The following is a 23,576-nucleotide window of genomic DNA, read 5'->3' as shown; positions in this document are numbered from 1 at the left end:
GTGGTACAACATAGGGTCGATCTCCAAGCTCACCTCTGCGAATGTATAGGTGTGACACCGTCCTGAACCAAGACATGTATGTTGAAGATGGTTGCTGCCCCTTTAAGACATGTGTTTGATGAAGCCATTTGTGTACATTTCATGTATAGTTACAATTTGCTTTAAGAATGTCTTAGGTATAGTTTAGAGGTTGTTTAGAATAGGCTTTTTGCTAGGTAACTCACCTCTTAACCCCTGACCATGTGATAAGAGCAAGCACAAATTTTCTGAAACTGTTTTTCACATGTTTTGCAAAAACACCCTTACTGCATAAAAATAAATCTGTTCTTTTCTAAATGAATGGATTCTTTTCTAAAATGATGCATTGACTAAGTCTTTTGAAAATCAGGTTTTGTGCATCAAGTATTTTGACTAAGTCTTCACTCTTTCAAAATGACTGTGTTTCAATAGTTAAGACTTTTCTGTTATCGTTTTGAAAAATAAATCTGTTCATATGTAAATGAATAGATTCTTTTTAGTCTGGTGTCATATTTATCTTAAAAGGTTTTTTTTTTCATTATATACTTGCACCATAGTGTTTGACTGAGTCTCTTTTCACATAACAGATTCTCTAACTGCTTTTGAAAATAAATCTGTTCATTTTATTTTCAATCTGTTCTTTTTATAACAACTTTAACTATTTTTTGAAAATCTGTTATAAGTTGTTTTATTATAAAAAGAAAACGTATTCCTGCGTTTAAAAGTGAATCATACAATTGAGAAAACAAGTTTTACAACAGAGAATTAAGGATTTACAGAGAATTAGCATGTGTTCTTGAAAGATTTTACAAATCAAAAGTGTGCTTGTTCTTGGTTGGCTCTAAGGCTTGGTTAGAGGTGTTGCTACTGTGTGATAAATTTGTACTACTGGTCTAAGGCAGATTTCTGCATCCCCTATTAGGTGTATTCGTTCCATACTTCATTCTCTGTAAAAGTGTAGTTGTAAACTCTTCTTGATAGGGTTTCTTGAAGAGTTGTGTGTGTTGGAGTAGTGTTTTTCAGCAAAGTTTGGTCTTGTTCTTGTAGGGTTCAAGAACAGTGGTGTTTGTAATTGTTTGAATTGTGTTTTAGTGAATTTCACCTTGGATTAGGTGAAGACTGGATGTAGCTCATTGGAGTGAACCCGTATAATTGTTTTGTTTTCATTCTCTTTAAATCTCTGCACTCAATAACTGCTAAATAGACTAAACTGTCAAGAAATAAATTTGTTCAATTGTAATTAAATCTGTTCTTTCTGGGCACGATATACTGTTCTTGATTTTCTAAAGAATTTCTGCATAAATTCATATGTGGTGAAACATCATTGAATTTCATGCTCTGTGAAGGTTAATACAATCTGTTAAGTGTTTAGAAAAAATCAAACATTAGCTTTGCATTCAAAGGTTGTGATTAATTGCTGAAGCTCACTGTTTTAATTCTGCAAAAATCAATTTGGACTTTGGCTGCAAATCATCTAATTCAATCTTAAAATCAAAGATTATTCAACTAAGATAAACACCTTAAAATACATAAACAGTATAAAAATAAATCTATTCATTGGTAAATAAATCGATTTATTTTCTGTGTACTGTGACAATATCTGATTCTGTGCGAAACTTTTAAAAGGTCAATTCACCCCCATCTTGAACTTTGACACTATTGAACCCAACAATTGGTATCAAGAGCTAGGACTTGTATTTTAATCAAGTTTATTTGCAATAATGTCTGAGTTTAAAGTGCTTTTTGCTAAGGGATCTTCTGTCAATAGACCACCTATGTTCAATGGAATGAATTATGCTTTTTGGAAAATTAGAATGAAGATTTTCATGGAATCTATTGACGTGTTAATTTGGGAGGTTGTGGTCCATGGACCCTATGTGCCAATGCAGGTTGTCAAGGATGAAGAAGTGGTAAAGCCAAGATCTGAATGGAATGAGATTGAGAGGAAGAAGGCTCAATATGATCTTGTGGCCAAGAACATCATAACCTCCTCATTAACAATGGATGAGTTCCTCAGGATATCCCAATGCAGTTCAGCTAAGGAGATGTGCGAGGTCTTGGAAGTCACTCATGAGGGTACTGAAGATGTGAAGAGACCAAGAAAACATTCTCTCATCCAATAATATGAATTGTTTAGAATGCAACTCGAGGAGAGCATTGCTTATGTGCAGAAAAGGTTCACTCATATTGTGAATCACCTTACTGGTTTGGGAAAGGAATTTGATAGAGAGGAACTCAACATAAAAGTGTTGAAGTGCCTCGACAAAAGCTGGAAACCCAAGGTGACTGCCATATTTGAAAGTCATGATCTGCCAAAGCTGTCAACTGCTGCACTCTTTGGAAAATTAATGGAGCATGAGCTGGAGCTCAAGAGACTCAAAGAGCAGGAAACAGTGGAAAGAAAACCCAAGGGACTTGCACTGAAAGCAAGTGAACAGAGTGAGATCAATGGGGAAAAAGAAGATGCTGAACATGATGAAACAATCAGCCTACTTACAAAGATGTTCAACAGATTCCTGAAGAAGAAAATCATAGATAGGAACCAACAGAAAAGAAGGTATCCTAAACCTAATGAATCAAATTCCTCTAACTACACTTCCTTTGGCTGTGGCAAAACAGGGCACATCACAATGGATTGTCCAAAAAATCAATCAAAGGACAAATCTGCCAGCAAGAAGGTTGAAAGGAGCAAGGGGAGAAGAGCTTACATATTCGTGGAAAGAGAATGAAGTATCTTCAACCAGCAGCTCTTCAACTGCGAGTGAGGAAAACAATCTGTGCTTCATGGTGTAAGATGAAAGGTCAATTGCTTGTTGCTTTCAAAGAAACACATGATGAAGCAAATAGGCTAGCTGTAATATGCAGTAAGTTGTAAAAGGTAAATAATGTGCTTGCACCTAAAGTAAAAACACTTGAGGAAGAACTGCATAAGGCCAAACCAGATCTGGTAAGCCTTGAACTAACATGCTTGCATGCCTCTATTAAAACCTGTGAAAACTGCAAAAAATTGGAAAAACAAGTAGAATATTTGCTAAAAACCCTTTTCAATTTCACCAAGGGAAGAGAGAACCTTGAGTCTCTCCTTGGTTCACAGAATGCTGTTTTCAACAATAATGGTATTGGTTATAACCCTGGAAATGTAACCAATGTCAAAAAGCTTTCAAGTTTTTTTGTTCCAGCAAAATCAGGTTTCTCAACTTTTAACAGTGGCAAAAAGGTATCTCATGTAACCTATTTTTACTGCATGAAATCTGGTCATACCTCTAGGTCATGTATTGCTAGAAAGCATCTTGTTCCTAAGAACTTAGCAAAATGGCTACCAAAGGGAAAGTTTTAATCTGTGTTGGACCCTATACTAAAAAGGGTACCATTTGTATCATCTTTGCTCTGTTTTGCAGAAAGGCAGCAAGAGAAATCAATGGTACTTGGACAGTGGTTGTTCCAAACATATGACTGGAGATCTTACAAAATTCACTAGCTTGAAGCTCAAGGCAGAGGGACATGTAACCTATGGTGATAATAACCGAGGAAGAATTTTGGGCAGAGGCACTGTTGGAACAGGGAATTCAACCACTATTGAGAATTTGCTTTATGCAAAGGACTCAAGCATAGCCTTCTTAGTATCAGTCAACTTTGTGACAAAGGATACAAGGTGAACTTCAAGTCAAAGGGCTGCACAATCTCAAGTGACTCCTCTGGTAAGGTGTTGTTTACTGGTAAGAGAGTGAATAAAATATACCTTTTGGATATCATGGAAACTAACTCTTCAAATGAGTGTTTATTATCTAGAAGTGATGAGTCTTGGCTGTGGCACAGGAGGTTAGCTCACATACACACTCATCACTTAAATAAATTGAAATCTAAAGATCTTGTTTCTAGTTTACCTAACATTAAATTTCAGGATAACAGGCTCTGTGATGCTTGTGTGAGAGGTAATCAAATCAAATCCTCTTTCAATTCAAAAGACATTGTTTCTACAAAAAAATCCATTTGATGTATTACATATGGACTTGTTTGGACCCTCTAGAGTTGCTAGCTTGGCTGGAAATTTGTATGTTTTAGTTGTTGTGGATGACTACTCTAGATTTACATGGACTTTGTTTCTTGCACATAAAAATTATGCTTACAATGCTTTTAAGAAATTAGCAAAGGTTCTGCATAATGAAAATGGTTGTTGTATAAAATCAATTCGAAGTGATCATGTGGGAGAGTTTCAGAATGCTAGATTTGAGAGGTTCTGTGAGAAACATGGGATATCACATACCTTTTCAGCCCCTAGGACTCCCAAACAAAACAGTGTAGTTGAAAGGAAAAATAGATCATTACAGGAACTAGCTAGAACTATGTTAAATGAATCTAAGCTTCCTAAGTATTTTTGAGTAGATGCAGTCTATACTGCAGCTTATGTGTTAAACAAAACCTTAATTAGACCCATTCTTAAGAAAACACCATATGAAGCTCACTGTTTTAATTCTGCAAAAATCAATTTGGACTTTGCCAGCAAATCATCTAATTCAATCTTAAAATCAAAGATTATTCAACTGAGATAAACACCTTAAAATACATAAACAGTATAAAAATAAATTTGTTCATTGGTAAATAAATCGATTTATTTTATGTATACTGTAACAATACCTGATTCTGTCCAAAACTTTTAAAAGGTCAATTCACCCCCCCTCTTGAACTTTGACACTATTGAACCCAGCAATGTACTCACGAACACATGCAGGTAGACTAGAAGCAACTGTCAAACATGTCACCAAGTGGGGATCAAATTGCAACCACCTTTGATCAATGACATGTGCACCAGGACTCTCAGTCGGTGGAATGCTCTGCTCGTAGCCAAATTGGCACAACACACGCTCGGGCATATGTCTTTGTGATAAGTTGCCCAATCGTAGGTGACCTGAGAATAAATAAATGGTCTCAAATGGCTTGCTCAATCTGTGGTCCTCATATGGAGTCCAGATGACTTCATCGTGTGTGAGCCCATCCAACTACACCCGCACATCACCAACAACACAAATATGATGGGCAACAATGTATCGTGTTGCCCATGGATGTACCTCGTCATATGAGGGATTAATATACCTTCTTCCCATGCCCGAGAAGTGCTCATAAATCATGCCTGCGTAATTCGATCATATTAATTATAAAATATTTAATACAAAAAATTATGGAATGTAACATGTGATTGCTAATTATTCGTATGGTTTCATACCTGAACAAGTGTCACATAACTGCCCAACTGCTTTGTCTTAAAGTAGGAGGCATCCCTCAACTGCTCAGATGTGTAAGTGTTGTTGCTCCCCATGCGTATCCACCGCACATACGAAGATTGTTGAATAACAACAAGTACGAAACAGATACGGATGTGGCACTTTTATCTGCAAAAATAGTGGATCCAACCACATGCAACACGTAAGCTCTAGCAACACACTCCCAAGCCTCTTAAGTGCAACATCCCGCATATATATCTCGAAGCCAACTCAATCGTACGTGGACGCCTCGACACTGCCTCATCTCAGCCTTCTCACGAGCCTCCTCCACCCCTAGTAACTCAGTTAAAATAGTTGCAGCTCCGTTGTACTCTAAGGGCACACACGTAGGGAATTGACCCAAAATGGGGAGGTGTAAAAGAGATGACACATCATCAAGTGTGATGGTCATCTCACCTATGGGAAGGTGGAAAGAGTTTGTCTCAGCATGCCACCTTTCAACAAAGGCTGAAATCAACCCCTGTCCCCCACCTCATAGCTTATATTGCACAGACTAAATAATCCAGAATTTTGTATAAGAACCTCAATCTCAGCATGAGGCATCCCAAATTTACGTAATTTCCTACCGTGGGATACCAATTTAAGTTCTCCCCGATCCTAATACAAAATTTGTATATATTTAATATAATTAAATCAATTTAAACAATAATTAACAAAGACAATTTAATTGAAGATTTTTTCGTTCTTACCTCACCCTCCCAAAGCTTAACAACAACATGATCAACAAAATTTACCAGCAAAGACATATCAGAAGGACCTCCAGGAAACCCTTCTCCCTGGTCCACTTGCCCATCATCATGTAATTCTTGTGATTGTCATTAACAATATGAACATCAACACCAATTCTTTCCTCGACAACACCTCGATCTCTTCTACAAACGGATGTCGTCGGTCTTATTCGATCATGACCCTGAGATCCACCACCTCTTGTTTTAGCCATATCTGTCATAGTTGAACCATGACACATAATCTAAAAAAAATTTCTTCAACGGGAAAAAAAATAAACTAAACACGGATTGCATAGGTGAAACTCCAAAAAAAAGTCACTTCCAGATTAGCTAATCCAAAATCCTAAAATTAATACTACCGGATTACCTAATCCGAAACCAACTTAAACAACAACACTAATACATAATCCGAAACATTAAAAAACACATACCGGATTATATAAGCCAGAACTAATTAAACACTACCGGATTATTTAATCTGAAAACCTATGTAATCCGTAACTCACGCAATTTGGAACTATTGAAAAAGACTACCGAATTATTAAATACAGAACCTAACTACACACTACCAGATTTAAGAATTTGTATGATGCGAAACAAAGAGAATGCATGCTTTAAAACAGTTCCTCTACAAAGAATCCGGAACTAACCTTTTCAGTGTTGGATGAAGAGGCTCAATGCTTGAGCAGTGATTTGGAGTTTAGAATGGAAGTGAGTGGTGCTGCTTTGAAGGGGAGGATGGGGGTTGCTGGGAGAGGATGAACGTTTGTTGGTGGTTTGAAGGAAAGGGGGTGAACGTGTTGGTTCTTTGAAGGAGAGGAGTGGGTGTCGCCGCGCTTGTGCTGCTGCTGGGTGAAAGGCAAAGTGTCAAAACAAAATGTGGAAAGGTAAAATGAGGTTTACTTTTAATTTTTTAATATTATTTACTAAGGGGCATAATAGTAAAATCAAGTTTATTATGGGGTGGTTGAAGAAGGGATAAAGGAGCAGGAAGAAGCACTCAATTTTATGGGGTTCCTCACAACACAATTCATGGGCTCTAACAATTTTTTTAAGCCCGATTAACTCTATATGTGGTGAACCAGAGGCAAGACTAGAAAGAGGCAATTTCTCCCTGCACCATTTCATTTTTTATATGCACCCGACGTAACTTTTTAAATCAATCTTTACCCTCATATATCTGCTTACCGATGCCAATATCCAGAAGTCACATATTTGCCTATGGATATTAGTTTTCATAAGTGTCAGTTTTGCCTACAGATATCGAGATTCATAAGTGTCAGCTTTGCCTATGGATATTGGTATCCGGAAGTGTCATGTTTGCCTACGGATATTGTCAGCCAAAACTAGCACTCTTTGACTACTGACATCTTTATCTGGAAGGCACCATCATGCTTCTGGGTATACATATCCTGAAGTCAATCACCCTCAACTTTTGCCTATGGATATTAATATCCGAAACTAACCAAGAAAAACATTCATCCAGACATAAGCATCTGGAACTCAACTAGATATACACATCTGGAACTCATAACATAGTTACGGATATAAATATCTGAAACCCACAAGAAACACGAAAACTAACGGTGCCTTCTCGCTATGCCTTCGCTCTCTGTCGTCGTTGAAGTGCTTCAAAAACGCTACCTTCGTGTGTGTTTGGCTCAATGTTTGGAAACATGCAGTGTACTTGGCTGCTAAGTGTAACATACTTTTCACTTCATTAAGGATGTTTTAGTCATTTTACATGTACATATTGGACGTTCACGTTTTTTAAAATGACTATTTTATTCTTCTTTAAAATGACTTCCAAATAACCTATTCCAAAATATTTTTCCAAAATATATTTTTCATTTTTCAGAATTCATGAAATATATTTCGGAACATATTTTCTATAACAAGATAAGATTTTCAAAACAAAATTTTCAAAATAAAGTTCATGAAACACATGAAAAATATTTTAAAATAAACTCTCCAAAACAAAATTTCTAAACCCTTAAGAAGATATATAATACCTTCTAGAATAATTTTTTGGAATGAGTTTTTCAGAACACATTTTTGAAAAACTTTCTTGAAAACGAGATGTTTTTTTAGCATTCTTCTTCACTTCTTCTTGCAGTACCGATAGCAGTGGTGGAAGGAAGAAGCACACAACAATTTGGTTATTTCACCTAATTATGCGTTGCATGGGGTGCAGAAAGTAATTGCTATATGTTTGAAAGTGCTGATGAATTAACAAAGGAATCCAAGGGAAGTAGACTGAGAACTAGCTTGGATAAACTTGCAAACAAAATATTTACAAGAGATAAAAAATGTGATAAAATTATTCAAACTTCTATAAATTAAACCAGTTTGAAGCATTATTGTATAAAGAATCAGCACTATTAGTTTGTTTGAATCCTTCTATAGGTATAGAAGAACATATGGAGGTGCAGGAAAAAACAGTGTTGCTAGTGATAGTAAGACTGTCCAGCTGATACGTGTTTGAGCTGCAGCCACACAACTAATAGAGTCAATATTCTGGTTCATAACTTTAGAGATTTTTTTCCTCAATTATTCACATCTTTTCCCATTTTATTATTCTCCTCGTTTCTCCCAATCCTTCTAGTTGTATAAAGAAGCTGTAACAATCACTGTGCTTGAACTAACGATAATAACTCCATCCCTTTTTAAGAAGTAACAGTAAGATTGATGTTTTGTTACTGTTAACAAATGTTTTGTAACCACAAACACCCAAAGTAGTAAAGTTTTCAGTTTTGCAACAGAACTGAACTGAAGACAGTAGCTTCAAGCGTTTCACACCCAAAAATGGGTAACGCCCATGGACACCGCCATCGCAAACACCCTAACTCCGTTCCTCCGCCCCATAAATACGATCATCCTCCACCATTCCCAACCCCACCACCACCCATAGCCAATTCCAGCATGCTCTCTCTCCCCTACACCCACGTCGACACAACCCTCCGCGCCCTCGCCGCCCAAGCCGAGGGCTTCGGCCGCTTCGCCGTCGGTGGCTTACATGGTCCCCTTCACCGCGTCACATCGCTCGCAGGTTCACCAATTCATCACCTTTTTCCCCAATCCCCTTTTAATCATTCATTCATTGGTGAGGTTTAACTTTAGTATGGCTATATTTCTGCAGATGATGGACCGGGGTCGCTGCGTGAGGCGTGTCGCGGAAAAGAACCGTTGTGGATTGTGTTTGAGGTTTCCGGCACCATTCATCTCTCCTCGTACCTGAACGTGTCGTCTCACAAGACCATCGATGGTCGTGGCCAGAGGATTAAACTCACCGGAAAAGGGTTGCGCCTGAAGGAATGCGAACACGTCATAATCTGCAATCTGGAGTTCGAAGGAGGCAGAGGGCATGATGTTGACGCCATTCAGATCAAACCTAATTCCAAACACATATGGATTGATCGTTGCACGCTCGCTGATTATGATGACGGGCTCATAGACATCACACGAGAAAGCACAGACATTACTATCTCAAGGTACCATAAAAGTCTTGTTTTCTTATGTATATTTTCTGCTTTGTTTTTGTGAAGGACACTGGCTAAAGAATCAAACAAGTAGAAACTTTTACTTATTGGAGTTGTATCGAAAATTAGTCATTTAAATTATGAAGGAGTTTGTTGTTGTTACACTTTCCAATGAAAAAAATCATTTTTAATTTCTTAACTTGTAACTTAAGAAAACTGGTTAGTTTGCACTTTGATTACAAAAGAAGGGTATTGTTTCACTTATTGAAGAAGTACTATTCCATTGTGTGCAGGTGTCACTTCCTTCAGCATGATAAAACCATACTTATTGGGGCTGATCCATCGCATATTGACGATAGGTGCATGAGGGTCACTATACACCATTGTTTTTTCAATGGGACGCGACAGAGGCACCCTCGTGTTAGGTTTGCGAAAGTTCATCTCTACAATAATTATATCAGAAACTGGGGCATATATGCTGCGTGTGCTGGTGTGGAAGCCCAGGTGATTTCTTTTGTTTATCTGTTTTTGTTGGTTTTTTGTTGAATTGGAATTGGTCCTAGGGTGAATTTTGAAACGATATTGATGTCATTTGTGCTGTATGTTTATGCCAGATATTCTCGCAGCATAATATCTATGAAGCGGGACAGAAGAAGGTGGCGTTTAAGTACCTTACTGAGAAGGTTTGTCTAGTTCTTTTTTTAGTGCCAAGGTCATTTTTTCTTCAATTCAATTGTAAACCGCATATTTTCAGTGCAATGTTCAATTGATCTTGTGAGAATGGTTATGAAGTGTGAAAACCAGTTCATGTATTGATCACTTGCTTTTATGTTGGTTTGCATCAGATAATTTTAAAACTTCCTTCATGCGCTAGTATTTTTTTCTGACACAACATGTTAGAACTAGAAAGTTTTAAGATTCAAAATATAATTTACCCTGGTGAACCGTTGAGCATTTTCATTGGATTGAGAATGCGAACGTGACTATTTAAAATAGCCTTTCAATCGACAGGAATATAAAATAGCAACATACATGTCCTAGTATCATGGTATATTGGACTAAACTGAAAAACAGAAAATCATTACAGTTATTATCCCTTCCCTAAAACAGAGGAACTTTAACGGCTATAGAATCTCCACAACTCCAGCATCCTCCCTTAAACTGAAAAACATTGTTAATAAGTTTATTCCAGGATATTTGAAAAAACTCTCCCAGCTTCAAGAACACTTCAAGGTTAACAGTTTTTTGTCATATTTGAAATAAAAGGAAAAATAATAAGTATTTCAGAGAAAGATTTTAATATATGTAATCAGTATTAGTGTATTCTGTTGTTGAGGAAATTCTGGCATTTGGTTGCTTTTCCCTCGGTTAATTTATGAGAATGGAAAATAGTCGTGCTGAAGAGTCTATCTGTATTCAGAGGATATGCACTCTGCAACTTTTTATGCTATATGGCATTTGCTTATTTAAGATGTCTGATGAAATAATATAAAAATATATATATTTGTGCTGGTTAATTAATACTAATTTGGTGCCATCACTGCAGGCAGCAGACAAGGAAGTGGGAACAAGCGGCATCATTAGGTCTGAGGGAGACTTGTTCTTAAATGGTGCTGAACCAGGGTTAATGGCTGAGAACGGAGGCTGCAAAATGTTTCACCCCAGTGAACACTATCCCTCATGGACAGTGGAAGCCCCTACAGACGATCTAAAACATATTCTTCATCACTGCACTGGATGGCAATCTGTTGCTAGGCCAGCAGATAAAGCACTATGACCACAATAGTTACTTTCTTCCTGTGTATAAATATAGATTAATTATGGATCATTAAATACCTGTGTTAAATTATTATGACAATTTAAAGTGTGTAAATTACAATCAATTATCCCACTATGTTTTACTACAAGGAAATGCACTCTAAACTTATTGCACTTTATCTCAATTCTACTTTTCACCATTAACATACTACTCCTTCCATTTCAAGTTCATTAAGTTTTTATAATGGACTGTCATTTACCTCTTTTCAATGCAATAATTGTAATTTTATTTTAATATTACTTAAATAAATATTCACACTATTCTAAATTATTTCATTGTTAGACATAAACCAAATAAGTTTAGGAATACTGCTCAATAATGATTTGTATAGTGTGAACTGCACATTAATTAAATAAAAAAAGTAACTTAATATCTTAATTATTTATGCATTTTTAGGTGTGTTTATAGAAAGGTTTGCTTAAATGTGTAACAGTAATAAAAAAAGTAAAATAAAAAAGTGTAACCAAAAAAAGTCTTAAATTTCATATAAAATGGAAGGGAGGGAGTACATCCTTAAGCAATATGATCTCTCACACGTTAGAATAGGTCAAATTTATAGCCTTCCAAAAGTAAAGAAACATATTCCTTGTAATTGAATAAGTAACTCTTCTCTTTCTCATGTAAAAACTCTACTTAAAGAAATTAGATAAGCAATTACCTATATGTATAAAACATTGTTATCAGTGCGTATATGTCAATTGATCAACAAAATAAGTAGAGCAAAAAGTTATATTTTAATTTAATTACATATCATCAAATTAATCTCGACGAATAATATAAATTTGTGAAAATAAATCAATATAAATCATGGTTAAATAACTTATTTTGGAAATAGTACTGTAACATGATGACTACAAGAAAATCATGAAATGGAAACTAATTTAAAAATTAACAAAAAATTAGTTGTTATAGTGACTAAATTAGATATCATTTTAAAGACTAAAAATATTTTTGATTTCTAAATTAATTTCTATTATTATTAGATGGTCTCTAAATTTGTATCTAATTAGCAACCAAAGTTTATGTTACCAAATTTAGAATTTAAATAATTGGTAAACCTTGGTAGCTAATTAAATACCAATTTAAAAACTATTTATCAATAATAGAAACTAATTTATAAATCAATTTTTTTTAGTTTCTAAAATGGTCTCTAATTTAGTCACTATAGCAACTAACTATTTTTTTTTATCTAAAATTGGTTTCTGTTTCATGATTTTCTTGTGGATATTAGAAATTTTCAATATCATTAAATTATTTTTAAACAAATTTTGAATGACTAATTATCCTCAATTAGTTTATTCAATTTCCTGTTCATTTGTTCTTTACATATAAAACATTATTTTAGAAAGTAAATTAAGAAAATGTTGTATAACATATTTTCTTTATAGTCCTTAAGTTCGTTCTCCCATATGTCACCATGCATCAATTAAGTTTGGTACGTTAATATCGGGGTTTTTGACCATGATGGGGTTATTTGTTTTTCTTTTTACTAAAATGGGGTCCATTTAAAAATAATTACAAATTTATCTAAGTCGTGCCGAATTACATTACATAACTTACTATCCAATATATAAACAATAAAAATTTTTTTAAAAAAATATGACGTGGCAGAAAGCACGACTTTAGTATGACATGGCAGAATCGTGTCAAATTAGGACGATTTGTGCATAAGAAAATGAGGAAATTAATAATCAAACTTGAATTGAATTTTATTATTAAGCTTGTCTGTGCGGACAATTGCTTGTATTGTGACCTTCCGTTCTACAATATTAACATTTTTTTTGCTTATTTGGAATTGAATAATTCATTTTGTTACGAATGCGTTGATGCTAGGTCTTCCTGATTGATGTCAACACATGATGGGGTCATGTAAGAAATTTGGTCTCGTGTAAGTAGACCAATAATCCTGATTTCGAACTGGATTAAATTGGACCTCATAAACCTTTAAAATGTTGTACAAACTGTATATTGGGGTCACAAATGTCGTTACCTATAAATGACAAAATGGCAGAAGTCGTGCTAAGTTGGCACAACTTCAGTATGATAGAGCAGAAGTCATGTCAAGTTGGCACAATTTCAGTATGACATGGTAGGATCGTATCAAATTGGGACGATTTGTGCGGAAGTCGTGCCGAATTGGCACGACTTGCCTAAATTTGTAATTTTTTTAAACAGACCCCATTTTGATAAAAAGCAAAAAAAATAACCTCATCATAGTCAAAAACCCTTAATATCGTGATGAAACTCACTTTCATTTGACAACTATTGATGTGGTCAAATATAGTAGTTTATTTCTAAACTCATCACATCAAGAGTTGTATACAACTCCAAGGATTGTCAAAACATTATTTCCCATAATTTTTTATTCTTGTGTGGTGTCCAGTGTTTTTTTAGGAGAAAAATATTTCCGGTTTCCAATTTTTTTCATTCTCGCTCTCTCTTCCCCTTTGTGTCTTTCCCTTCCTCTCTTCTACTTTCCTTTGGCCCCATGTTTCTCTGTTCTCGTTATTTCACCCTTTTCTAGCTTTTCCTTCAGCGTATTCCCGTTTGTTTGTGTTATGCTTTATTTGCAGGTGGGTTTTCTAAAGAAAAAATTTCATCATTCATAGCTTGAATCCATGAATCATGTTTACAATCCTCAACATAGGACTATTGGACTAAGGCTTAATTGAGTAGAAACATTAAGAATAAATTTATGATAATATGAAGAAACTTTATTATAAGAACTCACAAAAGAAACATGATATTTGGTACTTGGAGGATTAATCATGGTAGTTGATGCGAAATTGATATGATAATCATTTAATTTATGAGGTTTGGTTCAGAGTCAGGTTTTATAAGGGAATGTTCAAAAGAAATAGGTTTCGTTTAAGGAGAGGAAGGGATAAGGGGAGGAGAATCAATAGGTGAAGAAAAAACTTGTGAGTAATGATGGAAGGGTGATCAAGGGTGGTTGGATAAGTAATGCTAATAGTGGAGAAGGAAAAACATTCAATGGTTCATGTATGAAGATTGTATACCTTGTGAGACTTGAACACTAAAATCATGCATGGTACAGCTCTAGTAGGATCCAACTTCCACTTCTTCATACTAAGAGAGATGTGTAACAAAGACACCCAAACACCCGAAGTAGAGTAACATCATATAATTTGAAATAGAGTTTCTTGTATGGGAACATATTTTCCAGAAAAAGGTGTGAGAATAAGATTTATTAAGGTAGCAACATGAAGTAAAGCATAAGAACAAAAAAGTTTGGGAAGGTTACACTAAAATAGGAGAGCTCAAATCACATTGAGGAAATGTTGATGCTACCTTTCAACAATGTCTTTCTATTTTGGTGTTTCAACAAGTGGTTTGATGTATAACCAGTAGATTGAAAAAAATTACTCATGATAAATTCCACGCCATTATTTGATTGAATAGTTTTGACTTTTGTATCAAATTGTCTTTCAATAGAATTAAAAAATCCTTGTAAAAGAGATTGTGTTTCAGCTTTAGAAGACATTCGAAAACCCCAAAGAAATCTAGTATATCATCAATAATAGTAAGAACATATTTATTGCCATGTATTCCAGCAAGAACCCCAAATATTAACATGTATTAATATAAAAAGAAGAAAGAGATTGAGAATTGCTAATGGAAACAATTAATTTCTTTTGTTTAGCCTTGTGACAACATCACAAACAATATCTTTGGAAATTTTCAAAGTGGTATAATATTGTTTCATGCCTAACATTCTTTCATTGGATAAATGTCTTACTCTACAGTTTCATATATCAATGAACACTTTATTACAGGAATTGACATAATTGGAGGATTCAATATAACAAGAGATGCATTATTGGGAAGGCTAGAGGTTGGCTTAAATTTATACAGACCAACTTCAACATTAATTATACCAATTATCCTCTTCGTAGTGATGTCCTATATCAAATACTTATTATCCATGAACAAAAATTGACAATGCATGAATTAGTTAATTTGAAAATAGAGATCAAATTGAATTTGAAATTTGGTAGATATAACACATCAGTCAAAACAAGAAACTTTGAAGTGTATATGCTACCAGAATATTTAGCAATCAATTTTTTTCCATTAGAGTGCTTACAATGATGAGTTAAATTTGTCTATATTGACTATACAAAGAGAATATGCAATATGCTCAGTAGCCCCCAAGTCAAGAAGCCAAGTATTGGGATTAGAATCATTGGTTATGGTTCAAACAACAAGTAAAATTATTCCTACAATAGAGGAAGAAGATCTTGTAATGGAAGTTTGTTGTAGTAAATTCATTAGAATTTGATGTTAATATGAACTTAATTTTAATTTTGAAGTATGTGCTTCTTAAGATGTGGTTCCCAGATTTTCATTAGTTATTGTGTCTACCTATGTTGTTAATGTTAGCACCAAGTGCCTGGAACAAATTTAAGTCAGTTGGAGCACAAAGATGATGATAAATTCTTAACACAAAGCTAAGAGTAAGATTATAAAATAGAGTTTAGTGTCCCCTTATTGAGAGAGTCATCACCAATTTATAGGTTTTGTTGGATTCAGACCATTAAGAAAAGCATTGAATGATCATCATAAGATATTAATGGATTTTATAACAGTAACATATACCCGCTAGTAACTTATAACCAATTTATGGTATGATTTATGTATCTTAAATATAATATTAAACAAACAATTATTGTCTTATTTATGTGCCTTATATATTATATGAGCGGTTATTGGTCTGAATGTACCGATTGTAATTGGGGATAATAATAATAATAAAATTAGGGATCGAATTTACATTTTTTTTCAATTAATTATTCATACAAAAAAATATTATGATAATTATATCTTAAGCATATAATTATAATTATAATTAAAAGAAAAAAAATCTTCATTTTTGCTGTTGTTTCTTCCCTCCCGCTTCTCTTATTTTGATCTCCTTCATTTTTCCCCTTTTCTCTCTTGCCCTATTTCAAGTTGTCATTCTTAGCTTTCAGCTTCGTGAGTTTGAAATCGCGAAGGCAAAGAAGACTAAGGGTTTGTGGTTGGTGGTGGCACGGAGAAGCAAGGTGGCGGTGGAAGGAGTCCTTGCCATGTAGATGTGCTTATCTCACGCAGGCACTACAATTTTTTTAATACGGAAAAGAAAGGATATGCAACATTAGTTATTTTATCTTTGAAATTATTTGAACTTAGAATATAGAGCTATGTAGCACAAATATTGACACAAAACGGACACGAAGATACGTATATTTTCTAAAATGTAGGACATGGGAACACATATCTATATATTACATAATTATGAATTATATAAATTGACAATAAAGATTTATGTGCATTAAATATGTTTTAGTTTTTTTTTAGCAAAAAGATATTTTTTATTACTGATTCAAAATGATTTGTAACTTATTTTTATAATCTTAATAAAAACTTATACAATAAGTTTGAGCTTTTAGAAAATTAATGTATTTCTCGTTCTTAAAATTGTGTTAGACCAGTGCTAGAATTGTCATAAATCCAACAAATATTTTTTCAAATTGGACACTTCACCGATACGTGTTCTATGAGTGTCATACGAGTGTTGGTGTCCAATACAGGTGTCCGACACGGACACACCATTTAAGAGGAGTGTTCGAGCTTCATAGATATGGAGTGAGTTGCATCTATCTAGTTTCTTTTTTGTTATTCTTATTGGAAATCATTGTTAATTTATTATTCGACTTACGAGAAGAACTGGATTTTCCCATCCCTGTATCTGTGTACTTTAGAATATCATCGAATCTTTGTAGTTCTGTTTTTATTTGACTAGTTTTGAGTAATGAAATTTGTGTATGCTTTGAAGTAATGACACATTATAGACAAAACGGATGGAGCAAACACTTAGAAAAAAATGGAGGTATTGATGAAAAGTCATGAAGAGCAAAGTGAACGCATGCACAGACAAACTGAGTTGATGCGCAAACAAAATGAGCAGATACAACACATTCAAATGAATAATCCCATATCAGACTCTTCGGATCCTACTACCAGTGAACATCATAAAGGAGACCACGTTAGAGATGACAGTTCAGGAGAAGATTAGTTGCATGTTGAACTATATAATAGATTTGACTCTTTTAACTTGTTTACAATAGTTTTCGTTGTGTAATATGATTTACTTTTAATTTGTGTACAACTCTTTCTTAAACTATGTATTTGAAGTTCAATCCTATTTAGCTTGATTGAATTTTGAGTATCTATAAGCAGGTTTAATTTTTTTTTATAAAATGGTCAAAATACCATTTTAAATAGGTATTAATAATACATATAAAATAGTCACCAAAACTGATTTGGTGGCTATATGTACAAAGTTGTTGTTTAGCAACAGAAACAAAATCGGTTGTTGTAATTAAACAAATATTTAGCCGCCGAAATCAATTTTGTCACTATATGGGTCTCCATTTAGCCATCGAATTAGTCACCACAAGTTTTTTTAATTAATTATTTTAATCCATTAGCAACCGAAAATAGTGGTCGTTATCACCTTTTATTTCAACCACTGATTTAGCCACCAATTTTGTATAAAAATTTGGTCGCTAATTTGGTTCCTGAATTCTAGTGACCAAATTTTCTGCAACGGAATAGCAATCGAAATTTCGGTCACAAATTTGCGACCAATTTATAATTTGGTAGCTAAATGTTTTGTAACTAGAATTTTCGCTCCCATTTTTATTTGGTGACCGTTTCAGTTGCGAATATATTTAGCGACCGAATTTGGTGGTTGCTAAAATTGATTTTTTTTTAGTGTTTGCTCTTTGTGATTGCAAATTGTGTTTCTGATTTTAGAATTTCAATTAGGAATCAATTGAATCTTAAATTGATGATTAAATACAAATTAGATTGAATAATATTTTGATTTAATTTGTATAATCAATTTAAATGATTAATTGGATTCAGATTGTTTGGTTATTGAATTTTTTATTGATCCATTTTTACCTTGTTTTATTTTTGGTTTTTTATTTCTGATTCACTTTTCACTTTTCAATTTGCATTTTTATGTGTTTGAAACCCTAAACCCCCAAATTAATTTGTACATTTGAGAGAATCAATTTACGTTGTGCTTTATAATGCAAAATCTTATAGAAAAATTAGAATGTTTGATTTCATGAATGACAGCGAAAATAATTGTGGCAAAGAACCATAAAAAATCTCAGCTTATTCTTTGTGTTGAGTGTGATGGTCATTGATCTAGACCATGGGTTCTAATTTGTGGGATCAAGTTGAGGGGAGAAACAAGAAATATTTGAATGTACGAAATATGAACTATAGGGATTGAGAGATTCATCTAGAGTTGAAAAATTGGTTAAAGTCATAGAATAATGAAAATAATGTTAGTATTAAGGAAAGATAATAAAAGTGTGCATTAGAGCTCTTCAATCGAAAAATTCTAATATGATGTAAAATTCATGACAAAAATATTCAAAGAATCAGTTGTAGCATATTAACTGATTTACATCATATTTATTTTAATTATCAATAGAGATAAGGTTAATACTAACTATAAATAAAGTTAATTAATTGAATTGTGATCATATTTATTTTAACTAATAACAATAGAAATTAAGTTAATATTAATTAGAAATAAAAATAATATTAACTAATTTATAATCAGATTTATTTTAACTAATAATAAAAATAAGACTAATAATAATTAAAGATAAAAATAATTTTAATAAATTTATCTTAACTAGAAATAGAGATAAGATTAGTAAATAGTAGTATTTGAGGATGCTAGCAAAGTAACTGAAAGAGGTACAAATTGTTAAAAAAAACAGTGAAGGTGGAAATGAAACTCAACCCTAAGTTGAAGATCAACTAATGAAAATTTCATCAACAAAAAAATTCCAAGGAGTTTGCATGATCAGCTGCCGGGGATTGATATTGAATTTTTAAGTCATGGCTTTGGATCCTAAAGCTAAACAATAATGTAATACAAATACACAAAAAATTTGGGACTAAAAAAAGAACTAGTAAGCTTTTGGCTGTTTTTCTTTCTAAATTAGGGTAATTTTTTTGGTTAATTATTGAAATGGATAAAAAAAATTAAAATTGATTGAGATTGATAAATATTATAGTGTAATTAGATTTTAATTAATATTAAAATTGATACGATTTTATTGAAATCTAATTACACTAAAATCAGTTTAAATATGTTGAAATTTTATCATCTTAATTAAGACGATTTTTTCACCGTAAAATCATATTACTGGTATGATTTATTCGTTTTAATTTTTTCTTAAATTTGATCTATTTTAATAATTAATCTATAAAAGGATATTATTTTAATAAGAAATGATTTTGTTAGTAGCACACGTCTAGAAATCCGATATGGCTGACTAACGTTGTGATTGTGATTGTGAAAACGGCATCATAGTATGTTCAGAAAAATATGTAGATGGAAACTTCCAAAGAAAATGTCGAACCAAGTCGTAGTTTAAACAAGTTGTTATCAAAATAATGTTCGATAAAATTCGCCCTTTTCCGTACACCATTGATATATCCTTTTAGTTCATTACTTGAAAATCACATCTCATATATGATAATGCTGATTATTAACAAAGATATAATAAAATAATAATTTTCAAATATTTTCTCACTGATTTTTTTTCTGGTAAATACTATTTTATATTTTAAAGACATGAAATGTGTTACTTTTCATTTAATATTTTTTTAAAAAAATTATAAAAACGCAGCAGTAACATTACTCAATGTAGAAATAGAGGGGAGAAATAGAAGAGTATTAACCAAAAACAATTAAATTTGATAAAAGAGCACTAGAACTAAAAACACCTTCTCAGTAGTTTCGTGAAGCTTTTTCTTTTCCTTCAGTTCTCATTTAGAATTCCAGTTTTGGGGGCAAAAATTTCATACCACTAGTTTATTCTCAACATTGGAAACCTCTCGACTTTGAATTCCACAGTATTATCAAAATTCTAGAATAAATAATAATTTAATAATAATAATAATAATAATAATAATAATAATATTCAAGGAGATTTGGCAACCCTTCTATAAGAACTGTTTATGATTCTGTGAAATAGACTCTGACATTCACCAGATGAACGAAAATGGGAGAGGGATTAATAAAGCACATATCATGTTATTTCTGAATACAGTGTTTATAGAATAGGTTCATGAATTAAACAAGTGTTATATTGGTGGAAATTTTATATAAAAAAAAGTGTAAATGGATTATTTTAATTTATAAACAATTCGGTAGATAAATAAAAAAAAAAGTTATGTAGTTATGCATTTTAAGTAAGCTGAGTAGTATTAAAAAAAAAAGTGTTGGTCGATAGATGTTTAACAAAGCTGAATTCAGCAGTATTAGTGGCACATATAAGTGTTTGTAATATATTAAAATGTAATACTTAAGTTCTATAGCTCTAAATGCAACAAAAAGAATAATTCATAATATCAACGTTACACTCACAAACTTACTACACGGGTGATACTCGAGTAACTTGAAATTCTTTTTTTAAGTTCTTTTTTTTGTAACCCTATTAATTATGTAAAGAATGATTGGATAAGAGGATCGAAATATAATGATTGGAGCATTGTAATGCAACACCTTTTCATTTGAATTTCTTACAAAAAAAATTTCTTACAAAAAATGAAGTGTTTCTCTTCAGCTGTGGAGCTTGATCTTCTCGCGTTAAAAAGATTCAACATGTAATTCTCAATATCTTCAGGGGTAAATATGACATACTCTCTCATTTCCCTCACCGATCCCTCTGTATTGCGGCGCGTTTCATGCATCTCGCGGTAAACGGGGCTTATTTTTCTTGCCAGTGACGCTTTGATCTCTTCTCGGAATTCCTGTTCCGGAATGGTAAACACGTTCTCTCTCTGGTAAGCTTTCTCGAATTCTAGATTGAAATTTCCGAACATAACCCTCGCCTCTGCCGGCGGCATTTCCGCTGTTGGATTTTCCGGCAAAGATGAAAGAACTTTGCCCCATGCCACTCTCTCGTAGTTCTCCATCAACCGCTTCATCCTCGCCTCGTGATTCAAAACCCAATCGTCGCCGAGAACGTAAATCAAGTTCGAGGTTCGGACCTTGGCCACCACGTGCCTGAGATTGTTCGTCAGAAACAGGTAAGATAACGAAACCTCCTTGCAATGTCTTGATTTACCGTCGATCTTGCAAAGAAGGACTAGAATCAGCCTCGCCATCTGCACCGAGAACTCCGTCTCCGTTATCGTAGAATTGTCAGATTGTGGACTGTACAAATAAGATTCCGGCAACGGCGACCTAGATGGCGGTGGCACGTCGAAGAAAATTTCAGAGAGCACGTTGCTGTAATCCGCGAGTGTAGACAAGTGATTCATTACTTGCACTGTCAGAGAATGGACGCCGGCGAATTTTGCACCCGATTTAGAAGAGTCTTTCTGAATTGTGGTCTCGAATTCAAAGAAACTCGTTCGTATGGACTCGGAGAGTCGGAAAAGTAGAGCGTAGGCTTGAGATTTAGCTGCGGATGTTGAATCGAACGAGAATATTGATTCAATTTCCGGCCACAGCTCGGCGATCACGGCGTACATATCAATCATTCGGAAGATCTTCTCCGGTGGGGACTTTTTTGTTCTAGCAACGAGTTCGGGAAATCTGAACAGCAAAGCGGCTCCGCTTCTCGAAATCTCGGCAAAGCAAGCTTCCGCGACGGAATGTGACGCACCGAATACTTGATCGCAAAGAATCCTCTCTCCGGCGAAGAGCGTCCTCACGCCGATCTTAACCGCCTCTAACCAAGCCTTGATTTTCAGCTCCAGCACTTCCCAGGCCATCTTATTCACCCTCGACGCGCTCAATTCCTCCACGCTGAGGCGATAAATGCCTTCGTCGACGATCGATTTTCTCATCGTCGTGTAAACGGTGACACATTCCTTGCCGTAACCGTTGGAAACCATGCAGTCAGCAATGGATTTGAGCACCGCCACGGTTTCAGAGGAAACGCGTTCGACTTCGGAGATACAATCACCTGTGTCACGAACGTCGTCTTCCGCCGTTCCTTCGTCGTAGCTGTCGGAACAGAAAGAGGTTCTAGAGGTGGTGGAGGATCTGGCGGAGACGGATTCAGGGTCGAGGTGGGCCCGGCTCATGGATAATATCTGGTAGAACTCTTTCTGGAGCCTCTTCATGGCCATTTGCATTAGGTTTTGTGCGAGGACGAGTTTTCGTGAGGAGGGGTTGTGTTCAAGCAAGGCGTGCATGGTTTTCTGAAGTTGGTTAACGCAGTGGATGTAGTGCATGGCCTCAGCTTTGTCGTTGTAGAAGAGAGAGGTTACGCTTCCGTACGTGGAGGTTTCAGGGTCCCATTTCAGTATCAGAGCTTCGGCTTCCTCTATGCTGGTGGAAACCATGCTTTCCTTCGTGCTGGTGGAAGGTGTTGTAGATAGAGATGAAGTTGGTGCCGAAGTGTGGCGGGAAAAGGTGAACGACTGCGTTTTTGGCTCCCGGCAAATGGTTCTCATTTTCGCAGCAAACGGAGGTGTTTTCGCAGTGTAGTTATGGTACTTCTCCGAAAGTGTGTGTTTGTTTCTCGTGATTACGGAACTTGTGTTTCCTGATGAGAATGAGTTTGCAGTGTGAATATGCGTGCGCTTGCAAGGAGAGGAGAAGGGATATATAGAGAGAGTTGAGTTGCGTGCGAAGAAAACGAGGACCGTGTTTGGAATATGAATGTGGGGATTTGACTTTCCAGAGTCGCTGATTTTCTTCACCTAAGCATTTGGTTTCGTGTTTGGGTGCGGATTTTTTGTTTTTTTAATAAAATGAGAAATATTATAGGCAAGTCTTATAACACGTACACGATGGCAAGATCTTGTGTGAAATAAAGATTTCACAAACCATACTCAGTCCAAATATACTCTCATTGACAAATATAATGATTTCTGAGCCATAAGTAAACCGAAAAAGAGGGGATTCCAGTATATGAAAATTGATTTTTCCACTCAACTTATCGCAAATTAATCTGCTTTTTTTAGTATTTATTAATATTTGTACTTATTATTATTTATATAATCATATATTGTATGAACTTTCTCGTTGAATTAAGATTTTTATTGGCAACTAAATACACTATTTTGAATGCTTTAATTTACTTTAAAATTAGTGAATGATGAATATTTTGTTAACCGGGATTGACAGCAGAAACGCCTTAAGCAGGTTCTGGTGTGAAATAAAAGTTTCTTAATGCTTGAGCCCGAAGAAAAG

At 34.4% G+C, this 23,576-nt stretch overlaps 3 protein-coding genes across 3 annotated transcripts; 1 reads left to right on the top strand and 2 right to left on the bottom strand.

Annotated features, from left to right (window-relative positions):
* Window positions 1-5,469: 5,469 nt before the first annotated feature.
* Window positions 5,470-6,246, bottom strand: LOC137829335 (protein MAIN-LIKE 2-like). Its single transcript, XM_068636144.1, has 4 exons — window positions 6,207-6,246; window positions 5,987-6,102; window positions 5,820-5,894; window positions 5,470-5,757 (listed from the first exon to the last, which is right to left on the bottom strand). The coding sequence occupies exons 1-4, from the start codon at window positions 6,244-6,246 to the stop codon at window positions 5,470-5,472; spliced, it is 519 nt and encodes a 172-aa protein (XP_068492245.1).
* Window positions 6,247-8,527: 2,281 nt separating this feature from the next.
* On the top strand, window positions 8,528-11,441 carry LOC137829523 (probable pectate lyase 4). The gene is made up of 5 exons (XM_068636340.1): window positions 8,528-9,074; window positions 9,165-9,516; window positions 9,798-10,008; window positions 10,119-10,187; window positions 11,051-11,441. The coding sequence occupies exons 1-5, from the start codon at window positions 8,831-8,833 to the stop codon at window positions 11,279-11,281; spliced, it is 1,107 nt and encodes a 368-aa protein (XP_068492441.1). The 5' UTR covers window positions 8,528-8,830; the 3' UTR covers window positions 11,282-11,441.
* Window positions 11,442-20,911: 9,470 nt separating this feature from the next.
* On the bottom strand, window positions 20,912-23,146 carry LOC137829522 (exocyst complex component EXO70H1-like). Its single transcript, XM_068636339.1, has one exon. The coding sequence runs from the start codon at window positions 22,832-22,834 to the stop codon at window positions 20,948-20,950; it is 1,887 nt and encodes a 628-aa protein (XP_068492440.1). The 5' UTR covers window positions 22,835-23,146; the 3' UTR covers window positions 20,912-20,947.
* Window positions 23,147-23,576: the final 430 nt, after the last annotated feature.

Source organism: Phaseolus vulgaris, chromosome 7 (genome assembly GCF_000499845.2).
Source record: "Phaseolus vulgaris cultivar G19833 chromosome 7, P. vulgaris v2.0, whole genome shotgun sequence".
Taxonomy (NCBI): Eukaryota; Viridiplantae; Streptophyta; class Magnoliopsida; order Fabales; family Fabaceae; genus Phaseolus; species Phaseolus vulgaris.
The sequence above is the reverse complement of the archived record's forward strand: the minus strand, read 5'-3'. Positions and strand labels throughout refer to the sequence as shown.

Bases quoted from the DNA above. Each gene is read 5' to 3' on its own strand.
- LOC137829335 (XM_068636144.1), bottom strand. From the start codon at position 6,246: ATGACAGATATGGCTAAAACAAGAGGTGGTGGATCTCAGG. The intron at 6,103-6,206 runs GTCATGATCGAA...GACAATCACAAG, and splicing joins AAGAGGTGGTGGATCTCAGG to AATTACATGATGATGGGCAA. The intron at 5,758-5,819 runs GTTCTTATACAA...GGTGGGGGACAG, and splicing joins TGCCTCATGCTGAGATTGAG to GGGTTGATTTCAGCCTTTGT.
- LOC137829523 (XM_068636340.1), top strand. From the start codon at position 8,831: ATGGGTAACGCCCATGGACACCGCCATCGCAAACACCCTAACTCCGTT. The intron at 10,009-10,118 runs GTGATTTCTTTT...TGTTTATGCCAG, and splicing joins GTGCTGGTGTGGAAGCCCAG to ATATTCTCGCAGCATAATAT. The intron at 10,188-11,050 runs GTTTGTCTAGTT...CCATCACTGCAG, and splicing joins TTAAGTACCTTACTGAGAAG to GCAGCAGACAAGGAAGTGGG.
- LOC137829522 (XM_068636339.1), bottom strand. From the start codon at position 22,834: ATGAGAACCATTTGCCGGGAGCCAAAAACGCAGTCGTTCACCTTTTCC.